Source organism: Halyomorpha halys, unplaced genomic scaffold (genome assembly GCF_000696795.3).
Source record: "Halyomorpha halys isolate HHAL.00 unplaced genomic scaffold, Hhal_1.1 Scaffold1243.1, whole genome shotgun sequence".
Lineage (NCBI taxonomy): Eukaryota > Metazoa > Arthropoda > Insecta > Hemiptera > Pentatomidae > Halyomorpha > Halyomorpha halys.
This window is the reverse complement of record NW_027114799.1, coordinates 187,805-202,367: the sequence shown is the minus strand read 5'-3', so window position 1 is coordinate 202,367 and position 14,563 is coordinate 187,805. Positions and strand designations below refer to the sequence as shown.

The 14,563-nt window shown below is 29.3% G+C and overlaps 2 protein-coding genes across 3 annotated transcripts in view; one reads left to right on the top strand and one right to left on the bottom strand.

The window, feature by feature from the left end:
* Positions 1 to 1,060: 1,060 nt before the first annotated feature.
* Positions 1,061 to 14,563, bottom strand: part of smid (nuclear valosin-containing protein-like smid) — a 24,636-nt gene continuing 11,133 nt past the window's right edge. The window contains exons 6-14 of one of the 2 annotated variants that reach the window (XM_014433676.3): positions 12,705 to 12,899; positions 10,167 to 10,301; positions 9,427 to 9,646; positions 8,416 to 8,698; positions 7,944 to 8,337; positions 6,709 to 6,876; positions 6,476 to 6,598; positions 6,189 to 6,392; positions 1,061 to 2,999 (exon numbers count right to left, since the gene is read on the bottom strand). In XM_014433676.3, coding sequence (XP_014289162.1) covers positions 2,643 to 2,999; positions 6,189 to 6,392; positions 6,476 to 6,598; positions 6,709 to 6,876; positions 7,944 to 8,337; positions 8,416 to 8,698; positions 9,427 to 9,646; positions 10,167 to 10,301; positions 12,705 to 12,899 — 2,079 coding nt within the window. In that variant the 3' untranslated portion in view covers positions 1,061 to 2,642. The remainder of the gene's footprint in view (positions 3,000 to 6,188; positions 6,393 to 6,475; positions 6,599 to 6,708; positions 6,877 to 7,943; positions 8,338 to 8,415; positions 8,699 to 9,426; positions 9,647 to 10,166; positions 10,302 to 12,704; positions 12,900 to 14,563) is intronic. The other variant, XM_067051902.1, reaches the window with a different exon arrangement.
* LOC112210830 (uncharacterized) lies at positions 1,718 to 2,628 on the top strand. Its single transcript, XM_024361180.2, has 2 exons — positions 1,718 to 2,568; positions 2,625 to 2,628. The coding sequence occupies exons 1-2, from the start codon at positions 1,718 to 1,720 to the stop codon at positions 2,626 to 2,628; spliced, it is 855 nt and encodes a 284-aa protein (XP_024216948.2).

The following is a 14,563-nucleotide window of genomic DNA, read 5'->3' as shown; positions in this document are numbered from 1 at the left end:
ATAAATAATATGTACCTAGTAGTAATATTAGAAATATCACCAATAAATAGGTGTATTTATGTACACTAATAATGCACTAAATTTGTAACTCTAAATACTTTCATAATTTGTTATGAACACAAAAGCCTGAGATAGACCTAACACCATAATAGAAATAGAGTAAATTTCTAAAATTTTACACAAATAAAATTACACTTTTGTCAAATAAATATTCATCAGTTGATTAAATCAATATATTTAACATTAATAAATGTATTAATTCAGTTTTACAACTTTAATTAAAAACTGATTATTTTTTTTACAAGTAACCTAATTGACCATAGTTATGGAAACATTACATTATTTACAGAAACACAACTTTTATGAAATTGAAATTTTAATTTATTTTTTAAATTTCCTGTATGCTATTGAATTGAACAATAGAATAAATGATATGAAAAATTAATTTTAGAAAATTAAATTTAAAACAGTGATTTTATGATGGGGTGTCTATATTATATCACAGGTTAAATGACTCCCAGTTCTGAGAAATAAATAAAAACAATTAAACACACAACAGAACCATATAATTAAAATTGGCTAATGAAATGAAGTTATAAAAAAAAAAAAATTACTAAAAGTTTCTACAAAAAATAAATAGGGAATGAAACTAAAATTTTAATATAAAATAAAGAAAAATAACTGAATTAGGCAAAACAAGATTTACTACCTAAAATAAATTATTGTAACTGCAGAGTACCGAAGTAAATCATAAAGAAAAAATACAAATATATACAACAGTTTTATTTGAAAAAAAAAGAAAAATTAAAAAATAAATGTTACAGTCAAAAGGAGACAATTTGGTTTGGCAATAAGCAAATCATATTCTTAGAATATATCAAAAACAATTATCAGTCTCTAATTGATACAAAATCTATACAAAAGGCAATCATGTAATACTAATTGCTTAAATTTTAATCTTACATCTATCAATGATTAAAGGTAGGAATTTATGTACATAGTTACATATAAAATAAATTATAAATTAAACATCTTCAGGAGGTGGTTTTTTCTGAGGAAGACCATATGTTTTTCTGTATTCCTCATACCGTTTAAGATCCTAAAAAAAAAGAAAAAGAAAATCTTAATGGCATTTACTAATATCATGAATAATTCCCAGAATAGCCAACAAGAATAAAAAATAATCAATTCTAATATGTTTGATACCCATATATTTAAAATTTTATAAATAATACATTTTAAAAATCTAATTCATACATAAATTTAATCAGAGTAATTGAAAACGATACAATATAATTAAAGTAAGAAGAAAAATCAATCTTAAGACAAAATTTTAACTAAAAAAAAGTGTAACTAAATCAAATGACTACACTACTATCTCATTAATTCAAGGCCTGCAGTAAAAACAGGAGAGAAGGAATAAGCATTTGTTTTTAACCTTTAAAACAACAAGGATAGATTTATTTGACCACATTATCTTGGTGTCATAAGATAAGGCAGTAATCTTGACAATCTTGTTCAATTTTCATGAAACATGGAAAGTATACTATCTCAAACCGACTTAAAAGAAGTCATCAGGAATAAATTTAAGTGTAGTGATTTTGAAGTGGTTGAGTGGACATTTAAAAAAGATTATCAATCTTCAGGATTTTATGGATTACCAAGTAAGGAATATGTTGCTTTAAAACTAGAGGGAGAAAAGGTAGTTGGATTACATATGTTTATCAGGCAAACCCCTACAACAAAATGCTACCATGGTGAATTAATGGATAAGCTACAAGTATTTTCAAAAGAAGCCTTAATGCATGATAGTTTACTTAAGCAAATCAGCCCATATATTGATGGAAAAACATACCCTGAATGCTACTTGGCAAGAAAGGACAGGTTAATCATTTTAGAAGACCTTAAAGTACTCGGTTTTAAAAGCATTGGTATAACCAATACATTTGATCTTGATCAGATCGAATCAACACTCAAAACTTTAAGTAAATTACATGCAGGATCAATAATTTATGAAGAAAAAACTGGCAACAAATTGGATGAAACATATGCGGATGCACTAACTGAAACTTATTTCGTACCTGATATCAACCACCCATGGTTTCATAATGGTTGCACAAGTATGAATGCAATTGAGGCCATAGTGGAAGCATACTTTCCTCATACTCCTCCAGAGGTGTATGAGAAAGCATATGATATTCTGCGTACGCTACCTTACCGAGTAATTCCATCACGGAAATATCGAAATGTTTTAGTGAATGGCTGTATAACAGCTGGTAATGTTCTTTTTAAATCGAATGAAGAAGAAGGAGTCACTGAAAGTGTAATTACAAATTTTCAACAAGCTCGATACAATACACCTGCATTGGATGTTTTGTTAGCAATACTACTGACAACAAACAGCATGTTGCGATCAAATAACTTCGAATCACTTTTAGTACATTATTACAATAACTTTTCCCGAGAGTTAACAGAACAAGGCATAGAAACAAAGACTATCTTGACTTGGGTTCAGTTTAATGAAAGTGTACATGATGCATTGCCAACAGCCCAAGCAATGGCCATTATGTATCTTCATCTGCTTCTATTACCAATAGAAAGAATTTCAAATATTATCAAATCAGATAAAGAGTGCCAAGAGTTTATTGAAAATGATAGAAGTGAAATAATTTTGGAAGAAATGAGAAATAATAATACATATAGAAAAAGAATGATACAAGCGATTGCTGATATATTTGAATTAGTGAAAAGCAACAAAAAAATGATATATAACTAACCTTGACTGAAACAGATGGCCTAATATTTCCTGCGGCTATTTTCAGCATATCTGTGGTAACGTGAGGATCGCCTTTATCATTACTGTTAATAAATTCAGTGAGTGCTATAACTGATGCTTCTTTCACCAGAGCAGCTAAGTCAGCTCCAGTGTATCCATCTAAAAGTGGGTCTCTTCCAAATTGTTCGAGATCAACATCCTTCATTAGTGGTTTAGTGCCATCCTAAATGGAAATAATACTAATTAATATGTAAGTTATAGAAACTGTAGTAAGTGGAAACCAATAATTAAGTTTCTAATGTTTTAAGAAAGTAATAAATATAAAATGAAGTAATAACAGTTAAATGACAGTGATATTCTTGCCCTTAAATTAACAATTCTTACCTGTTAGTTTTACCAACATATACAAAAATATTTGAATTCAAAAGAATTTAAATTTAAATAAATAAATCTTTTCAGTGGTTAAAACTACCTCAATCAAAAGAACTGGTCAAATGTGCTAACTTTTCATGTGATGTACATACTAAATTAAACATAATCTTTTTAAAGAATAATACCTAACTAATAAATAATTTTTAAAGTCAAGAAAAAAAAAATTTAAACACAAAAAAACAGTATTACATAACCATAAAGATGACTGAAAATTGGGTTTGAAGCCTGGAATATTTATTAATAATATTCAATATCTTTAAAATTTTAAGGAACAAAGAAATTAATTTTTGAATATTTACAATGCTAGTAAAAGCTAATCGAAAAAATATTTTAAGTTTAATATCTTAATATTAAATATTAAGTAAAAAATTCACAACTCATTCGCCAGCCAAGTCCATTTTTAAATTCTTTTTTCTTTTTAAATAAAAACTTTTGTTATTATATTATTATGAGATAAATGAATTTCTCCCACTAAAGCTGAATTGTTGTCAAAAATGTTTTTGGGATAAATACTTTTCTCTGGTGGTAATATAGTACAATACTATTAATTAAAATATCTTTTTTATTGCTGCTTTTTAATTCAGCTAATCGAGCTAGAAGAAAGGTTTTTCTCCCTATTATACTATAAGATGTAGCCAACTATTTTATGAATAGATTAACTATTGTAAATAGTTATATTAGAAGAGATGAGTGTTACTGATCTCAATTAAAAATATTACTTATTGTTAGAATTCAATCAATGGTCAAAATAGAAACTAAACAATAAGCTTTGATTTTATTTTTAAATCTTGCATTAACAGAAATATATATCCTAAACTTAATAATTGTCTAATTATTATAAACCATTCTACATTCAAAGATGACCCAAATCAACATGCCTGGATAAAACTATAGACATAATTAAGTACAAATCAAAAACTTATCATTTTGTTTTTGTGTGGACTGATTCCCAACAATATAGGTATATATATATATTGACTGACGGACGCTGGTTGACCTCAATAGTGTAATGAAGAGGCAGTTATTATTAGTGACCTATCAAATTGAATCAAAACAAAAACAACAAATTGAAAATATGCTTTTTTAAACTTTTCAGCCAGTACTTGTTGGCCATTCTTAGGACTAAAGTAACTAGAGTAAGCTACTGGGTAATAGTTTATTGAATACCCTCCCAAGCAAAACAATTCATGACATCTCACAGCATAGTCCATTCTTTATTATGGCCTACAAGGTTCTGCCAAAATGTTGGCAGATTATAATTAGTCCATAAAACCATTTTCAATTTTTTTATTTTATCATAAACCACATTTATCTCTATTGATAACTAAATAATTATTTTCATCTTTTAAAATAGTAAATAAAAAAAGTAAGATAAAAAATACACCCGAAAGTATTACTTAAATTTATTTACTCCATCTAATCATTTAAAGGATTTAAGGAATTAGAGCTCTTTAATAACCGAATACTAAGTTAAAGACTGAAACTGATCAAAACATTTAATATAGATTAGAAATTATGCAATAATAAAAAACATAAGAATGTTAATAAATTCTTCAATAGCATTTTGAAACCAACTCAATGTTTAGTAACATTATAAACTTAATATCTTAGTAATAGAGAAACACAATGTTAGTAAAACTAATTTCAAACACAATCTAAAGTACTATTGCTTCTTAAAACTAAAAACAAAAACACGTGTATGATGGCTTCAAGCAAGAACAAATCCTAATTTTTCTGACATATATTACAAGTTAAAAAAGAATAATAGTGTTAAGTCCATAATCTGCAACAGTGAATTAGAAAGGATCAAGATTGAGACATTACAAGATATTTAAAGATTTTTTTTTACTATAGCTTATATAAATAACTAAGATCAATGATTTAGGGAAAGTAATGATTTGTTTACAAATAATATTTGGATAGCATTTTATAATAATATATAAATAGGTATTAAATGATTGGTTGGGTAAGAATGAAGATTATCAGTCTTTAATCAGCGAGTTTAAATTTAACAATGTTGTAACGGCAGTCTGTTGATTAAGACAATGATTCTGAAATATCTACCAATACCAATCTAACTTGGTCCAACCACACACTCAGTCCAGAGTTTATCAAAAATTAGTGTAATTAAAACTATTAAACTAAATTAATCATGGATAAAATGTTAATTTATCAATGAACCATAAGTAAATTAAAACTTTTAGTTATTACATATTATTATAACAAAAAAAAAAATAAGACTCCCTTCATTCCTCATTGCCATTTGGTCATTTTTGTCTATAATTTATGGTGGGTTGGAATAAAGTATAGCGGAAAGTTGTGGAATCCACTATTCAGCGGCATTCCAATAGTCATAGCATTGTAGGTGAATGCTATGACTAATGGACTATAGCGAGCAGGGATAACAACATATTTCAACTGTGGGAATCATAAATGAATGAAAGAAAAAATAAAAGAGAATAAGGAATATATGACAAATGTCACATAATTGAGGAAAAGGCACAACAAACAAACTATTTTTAGATCAACCTTGTTCAAACAGTGAATGTGTGAGGCCTAATAAGACTGCAGAAGAAACCCCAGCTTTTACAGTTCACTAAAAGTTTCAAAGGAATGCTGCTACATAATACTAACAGAATACAAGTTAGAAACATAGTTGATACAAAATATTACATATTACAAAATAATTCAAAACACTATCCAATTATAGTCTCAAAACTTTTATTTCTTTTACACGTCCAACGTTTCGGCCAGTTTGGCCACCCTCAGGGACAATCTCAATTCACTATATTCAATTCACTATAGTGTCACTATATTCAATTGAGATTGACCCTGAGGGTGGCCGAATTGGCCGAAACGTTGGACGTGTAAAAGAAATAAAAGTTTTGAGACTATAATTGGATAGTGTTTTGAATTATTTATTAAAAAGTTACCAGTCTCAAGAAAAAAAAAAAATTTAAGATTATAAATTACATATTACCTTTGTAAGAGCTTTTAAGATATCAGTTCGATCTTCAGCAGAAGGTAAACCTACATATAAAATTTTATCAAGTCTTCCTGGTCTCAAAACTGCTAGATCAACCATATCAGGCCTATTGGTAGCAGCCATGAGAAAAACTCCCTTTCGACCTTCTATACCATCCATTTCTGTGAGCACTTGATTAACAACTCTTGTGTTATGACCCTGTGACAATAGACAACCGTTGACAGTGAATAACTAAACATATTAAAAAAACAAGAAACAAACAGAATATTATAGTGTATAACCTCTGAAGAAGCTGATCGTCTAGGACATAATGCATCAATTTCATCAAAGAATATGACACAAGGCTGCGAATTTCTGGCTCTTTGAAAGCACTGCCTAACAGCTCGTTCACTTTCACCAACATACTAATGATAAAAATAAAAATACATGAATTATTTATAAAGTAAAATTTAGGAAACTTAGAATACTAAGAATAAATATTACTATTGAAAATGCAATGAGAAATAAATCTTACCATATTCAACAATTCAGGTCCCTTGACCGAAATAAAATTTATATTTGCTTCATTAGCAACTGCTTTAGCGAGTAGAGTTTTACCACAACCCGGTGGACCACAAAGTAATATTCCAGAAGGGGCTGTAATTCCTAATTTCTCAAATTCGGTAACATATTTTACAGGCATCTAAAACCAAAAATTATAGATTTAGAAGGAAACAAAAACTCATTATTCTTTCCTTAAAAAATTTCTTTAATCTTGTATAGATTTAAAAGGTTTTTTTGACATGGCTTTTGGTTAAATTCTGAGTAGGGATATAAGTAGGAATCTCCTACTCCAGTGAAAACTGAAAGGTTGGTGGAAAGTGAGGATTTCTAAATATCTGATTATAACTTATAAATCACAGAGAATCCTCTTTGTTATAAAGGAGAACAAAAAATTACTAAGCTTAATGTAGAAATAAAATACACCTAAACAGTTGCAAATACTAATTTTGCTACAATCTAATTACATAATTTTATTCACTTCATAGGTCCTCTAAACTTGACTGTTACTGCTTTAAAAATAATTACTACACTATGCAAGGATTAGCGAACCTCTTTTAGGCCAACTGGAACTGCAATAGCAGAAAGAAAATGAGTCCTTGAAAGTAGGCCTATTGGTCCATTTTACTAATCTTAGAAGGCTGACTAGAGATTGAAACCCAGCTATAGTCCAGACTAGAGCGGGAGTGTCATAATTCATTTTACAAGACCAGCATAAAAAATATTAGCTGAATCAGGTGGGAATAATCAAATCCATGTCTCTTGGAAACTATTGTTCCTCATAATTGTCATCAGTGTTACTCTATGGGTGGAACCATTCACAGAAGGTGCAAAGCTGGTAACAGAGGACGAAGTTTGGATCGGTTAGAGTTTAATTCCCACCTTGTTTATTCAATATTTATTTTGTACATAGTAAACTCAGACATAACCACTCCAGTTCAAATCGGGAGAAAGGATTGAGTCATTGGATAACATTGGATCAGAACAAAAACCAAACAAGAGATGAAGAGCTTGGCTAAAGTTATCTGTAATTGAGCAGGAGAATCTGGAGAGAAAAAACAATATTTTTTTTAAAGCCCTTGTTATTGGCCATGAATGTGTACTGTAAGCCAACAGAGACTTTAATGAAATTTTCAATCTCTATCCTTGTACATCAATCCTTGTAATGGCAACAGTCTTAAAATTATTTTATATGTACAATGAAATCACCATTATAGACTTCTGAAGCTCACTGCGAACATCTTTCAGTGAGCCAATATCATCCCAAGTAACATCTGGAACAGTAGCAAAACCTTCTCTCTTGGCAGAAGGTTGGACTGATTTAAATGCTTTAGTAAAGTCATCCATCTCAATAAATAGATTGCTCAGCTGCTCTCGGGTCAGAAGTGTTCCACTATGTTTCAGTAAGCAGCTAAAATTCTCCACTTTGTCAAGTTTCTTATTGCAAGATGTTATTGAAACATTATCATCATTGATTATCATTGGGGTGGCAATAATTTCACAATTTCCATCCACTGTAGAAGTTGACTCAGTGGATATTACTGCTTCACCATTTGTTGGACGCTGAGTCAAAAGAATATTGTCTTTCTGTTGAATCAATACCCTAAAAAATAAAATTATATAAGCCTCAAATTAAATTAAAAACACCCTGAAGAATTGAAAAAATAAAAAGTTATAGAACCTGTTTACAGCAGCGATTGCAGCTTCTGACATGAGTGCTTTAAGGTCTGCACCAACATATCCTGGAGAAGCAGCAGCAAGTACATCTAAATCGATATCTGGACTTAGTTTTATTCCAGCAGTAAGAACTTGAAGGATCTGTTTCCGAGCTGCTCTATCTGGTATACCCAAACACACTTCTCTATCAAATCTTCCAGCTCTCCTGAGAGCCGGGTCCAGAGCATCTGGCCGATTTGTAGCGCCAATAATTATAACCTTGTTCCCAGCTTCAACTTCACTTAGTCCTAAAAATAAATTAAAAAAAAATAAATTCCATAAAACTAATTTCTGACTAAGAAAAGAAATTACATTAATATCCATCCAATTCATCCAACAATGAACATGACCAGTTAAGAGTAAACATTTTTTTAAATGAGTATTACCTAATAATCTATTATAGTAAAACTTCATTATAACGCTCTCCTAGAGCACAGAGAATAAGAGTGCTTTAACCAGGAAATCATTTGAAAAAACAACTAAAATGAAATTTTAAAATTTATTAAATAAAAAAGGATTTAAATCTAAATTTTTGGCAGTCCTTGTATAAAGTAATTATTTATCTATATTCCTCCTCCAAAGTAAGGAAATGAAAAACTTAATTAATATCAGTAACTAACAAGCTTTCAATCCATGGATACATCATACTAAATAACAATGAAAGATTCTTAGGAATTATGTTTGTGACATCAATTAGACCAGTATTATATATAAAACTTCAAATAAACTTTTCTTATATTTAAAACATTAAAACTTATAAATGTAAAACGTATTAAAGAAAACTTCTGTCAGAACTGGGAAAATGAATTATAACAAATTAAGTTTCATAGGAAAACCACCCATTGAAAACGAGCGTTATTATGAAATTTCACTATAATTTGTAAAATTCTACGAATATCTTTCAGTAATTAAAATAAATCTGAAATAAGTTTTTATTGAGGAATGTTGGCAACAAGTTTCATTGAAGACTACTTACCATCAATGCAGGTAAGAAGTTGAGCAACAATTCTTCTTTCCATTTCTCTTCGAGCCACATCTCTTGGAGGGGAAATAGCATCTATTTCATCGATGAAAAGTATGCATGGGGCTCTTGCTGCTGCAGAATCAAAGAGCTCCCTTATTCTTGATTCTGACTCACCTGATACTCCAGCAACCAGTTCTGGACCAGAAACTCTAACCAAAGGTACTTTCAGTTCCTTAAAGAGATCAAAGAGTAATAAAATTAAACTAATTAATATGAAACCAAAATCAGAAATCATGAAATGAAGTTTATAAAATATTAATCAAAACTATTATAGACCATAGCTATTCAGATTATTGATTTGTTCAGATATTAAGAAGTTTTATTTAATATATTTCATTATTAAATATCATTTAGTATTCATTGACTTTTTTATTTAACTACAAATATAAAAACTTAAATATGTTATCAAATTAAAATATATTACAACCTTCATTGTAAAATTATTAATGAATTTTAAAGGAAGAAATATTCTGTTAGAAATAACAGTATCAAATTAATTTAAAAGGTTCTGATTCTAATATAGTTGGGCTAGAAAAGACAATAATCAACCAATTGGATTAGTGGTGACAGAAAACCTCTATTTTGGTACCTAAATTAAAATAAGGGAATCAAAAGAGAAACATGATGAAAATACTTAATATTGATCTTAAAAGCAATATCAACTGTTTATTTAAAACTTATAATAAACTTACACCTGCAACAGCCTGTGCCAACAGTGTTTTCCCACAGCCTGGAGGCCCATGTAGAAGAAATCCCCTTGGAGGAGTTACACCAAGTTCTGTATAAATATCCGATTCCTTTATGTGAATAACTAATTCACTAATATCCTAAAATTTAGAAATATGTAATTGATTAAATTCTAAAATATTAAAAAAATCAAGTAACAATCCATAATATTGAAATGGATCATTCATTTAGATAAATGAAGATGATGATATGAGTAAGACTTATAAAATCTCTTATCATTATTACTATAATTATTTGACAGTATCACTAGTAACATTTACTTACTCAGCTTTATACAAAGTAATTACAACAGCTTTAAGTTCATGAAAATGAAACTCTGTACTGCTATGGACCCCAGAGGGCTACTGAATCCACAGGGTTGTCTCATGGGTACAGTAATATAATAAATAATTATCTGGTACAGATAGACAGATGTTTGCTCAAAATTAAATAATTGAAAATGCATAAAGAAAATGAAGATACATGAACAAAATGTGCATTTTTGATATTCATTTGCTCTAATATAATTACCTATATCAATTCCTTTAAAACAATGTTTTACATTTTTTTCTAATGACAAAGTTTTTTAAGACTTAATGCTGCTTGGCCATCATCTCCATTGTGTTTCAACTTTAGCTATTACCAACCTCCGAATCTTTAAGATTTCTTATTCCTTAAATAGTAAAAAAATTAACGTTTCAAGTGAAACATACCCAGTACTGATTGAAATGTAAGAAAAAACTTCTTTTTTACATTTGCTACTTCCAAATGATATCAGGATTTTCAGAAATTTTTATTTAGCAAGCTATAACCACAACATAATTATTATTTCATCCTTTGGAGAATATCCATATAAAGTGATTGCTATAACTGCTAGGTGTTCTGCAGAGTTAAATATATTGTAATATCTATTTAGAATAATAACTTTTATACTTTAATTGTCAATAAATTTCTTAAGTTAAAAACTTAAAGCAGAATTAACTAAGAAATCTCAGATTTCGGCATGGCATTGTTCAGGCTGAGCATAGGAGATATAATAAATAAAGAAGAAATGGTAAATATAAAAGATACAAAAGAATTTACGAGATATACTATTAAAATATTGAAAGAAAGTATCCAGTTTTAGAAGGAAGGTGTCCAGTTTTAATATCGCTTGCTTTATAGACAATTTAAAACAAAATCGGTGCAGTGCCTCCATCACACAACTTTCACTTACTGGTCCACTTTGATTTGAAAAGAACCCTCACTAGTTTTAGAACAGAAACTATAGCAGAAAAAAAAATTATAGCATTTTAAAAAATTTTACAAATTGTTTCTAACCATTCATTCAATGCTTAATTGTTATAGAATCAATATTGGAAATATTAAGAATAATTTTATGGGGTTATCCTGTCAACTGAATGGTTCTTATATAGGTTAATTTAAATTGAAAGTTACTTATTAATTAACTATGGTGACAAGAAATTATTATTAAGCAGCCAATACAGAAAACCCCACACATGTGCCCGCCAGTTAATACTTTTGTTAATACAGACTTTTTATTTATGCAATGTTAATCATTCTCTATTATATTCTAAGACTTTCTTAGTTGAATATTATTTTCCTAAAATCTTTGGCTTTCCAACAATTTACTATGCCTATATCACCATTCGTCTCTCGAAATATGTTATCAACCTGGAAAAAATTTTTTCCTTAAGTTAATTATCAAATCCTTTTATAGTTTATATTTATCCATTTTTAATGAGAGATTTGTTTTCAAATAAACAAAATTAAAGGTATTTTATAGAGGAAGATTTTTTTAAAAACTTGTTATTTAAGCCCTTTCAGACTATTTTAATGAAGATATTATACTGAGCCTATTTGATATAAAAGACCATTCCATTGCACATTTACATGCTGAGTTTAATCATAATTGTTACAGTAATTTTCGAGGAAATTGAAGAATGTGAAAAATCTATTCTATAAAGTGGCACTCACGGTAAATTGATTTTACCAAAAAAGTTTCAGTTACAACCCAGACATATACCTGTCATAAATATTTAATTTCAGTTTTGTACGACTTTTCGTTTTTTGCTCAGGGGACCTCAAAACGTGAATTTCCATCGAAAGCTGGAATTTGAAATTAATTTAAGATCGCAATACTTCCCCTTACTATATATTTCAGAAATAGGTAAGTGAAAATCTATTAGAATAATTAAAATAGTATGGATGAAATTTGTAGACTTGAATCTTTATTGGTTTATTGAAAATATAACTGATATATTCGAAAAATTTACAGACCAAATGCCAATACACAACATAAAACTTAATAACTGATACTCTTTTTTTTTTAGCAACCCATTTGCGATATTAAAAACTAAAAAATAATTGTGATATTTCATGTTTCTTTGAGCTAGATATCTTTAATTAATACAGCTTTGAGTATTTATATTGTGAAAATTTAGGCTTATATTACTTATGATAATTATTTGGATACATCCAAAACAAAATATAATCATCCTTACTTGAAGTACTTTCGGAAACCCTCCAAAAGAGTCAAAATTTACACTGGGTATAGGTGCAATCGTTGTACCCCTTATTTTAGGCTTTTTTGGATCTGGCGTGTAAGCATCAACTGGTGAAGGTCTTTTGTTGATTTCAACGGGCGTGACTTTAACATTGGGCAGTTTTGTAAACTGAGCCATTACCTGACTCCTCTTCTGAAACAAATAAACTATTAATATTTGCATATAATATAAAATTACAAGCAATTTTAACTAACATCATATAATAAATTTGACTCTGATAAATCAAAAAGAAAATCCATCACTTTTAGTCTGAAATGAATCATTACTTAAGATTCATGGAAATTGACTTGTCTTATTTTTTTGTAACTAGTAGTAATCTTACTTATGTCACTTGCATTTCTAATATATCCGTAATCATTTTAGGTATAAAACAATTGTAATTGATGATGAAAAGAATTACAATAAGATTATAAAAATGGATAAGTGAAAACTGCTAACCGCAATACACTATAATTTTTATATACATTCACAGTATATATGTATGTATTTATCTATACTAGGGCATTTAATGCAACAAAATTTTTCAGCTTTATCATTCTTTCATATATCTCTTAATTACAGGTAAAAATTATAATAAAATTGGTTTATCACGGTACAATGCTCATTGGATTATTATTCTGCATACAGAAGTCTCACTAAAACCCTTCTGCACTCCTAGTTAATTCAGTGTGCATAAACTTTACTTAATTACCAGCCCATCTTTTGAAATTTCTATAGAACAGTATACTTATATTTGGGGTGGGGAATACAGGCATAAACATTTTTTCCCAGCAGCTTGAAACAAATAGTAAAAAGGGTAAACTTATGTGATCTAATTAATTAGAATTTGTCCTCACATAATTTTATAAGAATGGATATAAAAAAAAAAAATAGCGGAAGGTGGAAGGACAGATTTTGTATTTACAGTGGAACCCCGTTAAAACGACCTGTTTGGGACTTGGGGTGAGGTCGGTCCCATGAAAAGGTCGGATTAAGCGGAGTCTGTTACGCTGGGGAATTAGACTTAGGCATGTTCAAGGGTGAATGAAAAATACATACAAATTAGAATACAAAACTAATTTATTTAGTACATATAAATGAAACAGAAAAATTAAACATTTTTATACATACATGGGTATGTATGTAAACAAAATATATACAATGAAAAAAAACACATTTACGATGACTAATATGTACGTATGTACATAATGCGTGTATAGATTTTAAAATTACCAAAAACTATCGATTTTTGTTTGTTTAACACAAGAGCGCCTTTTCATGGAGGCATAATCCCTCCATTTTTTCAAAAAAATGATATCAACTGGTTTTGTGACGGTTTGTTGTTCAGCATATCGAAGAGCTGTCTCGAAAGCGTCGACTGCCTCTGAATGGTTGATTTTTCGGCTGCAGGCTGGAGTGTCCGCATTGTCCTCATCATCGTCGTCTTCTTCATTTTCTACAGCTGAAACCGTTTGGATAAGTTCATCATCAGTCAGAGCCTTATATGCTGGTTCATCGCTGTTTAGCCATTCCTCAATCTCACGTTGGTCAGGTGTTTCAACGGAAGAGCTACTGTTTAAATATTCCCAATCGTGCATGAACTGAACTACGGAATGCTCATTCTCTTGAACCTCCGCGGTTTGATCGTCATTGATGTTCGGGTAGAGTTTTTTCCAAGATTTTTCCAATGTTGATGGCGGAAGCTCTTCCCAAGCTGCAGCTAACATATAAATTACATCTTTAATGTTAATATATTTTACAGCTTCCATGAGACTAAAACCTGTTGCTGTTTTCTCAATCAAGGAGCTCATGAATTT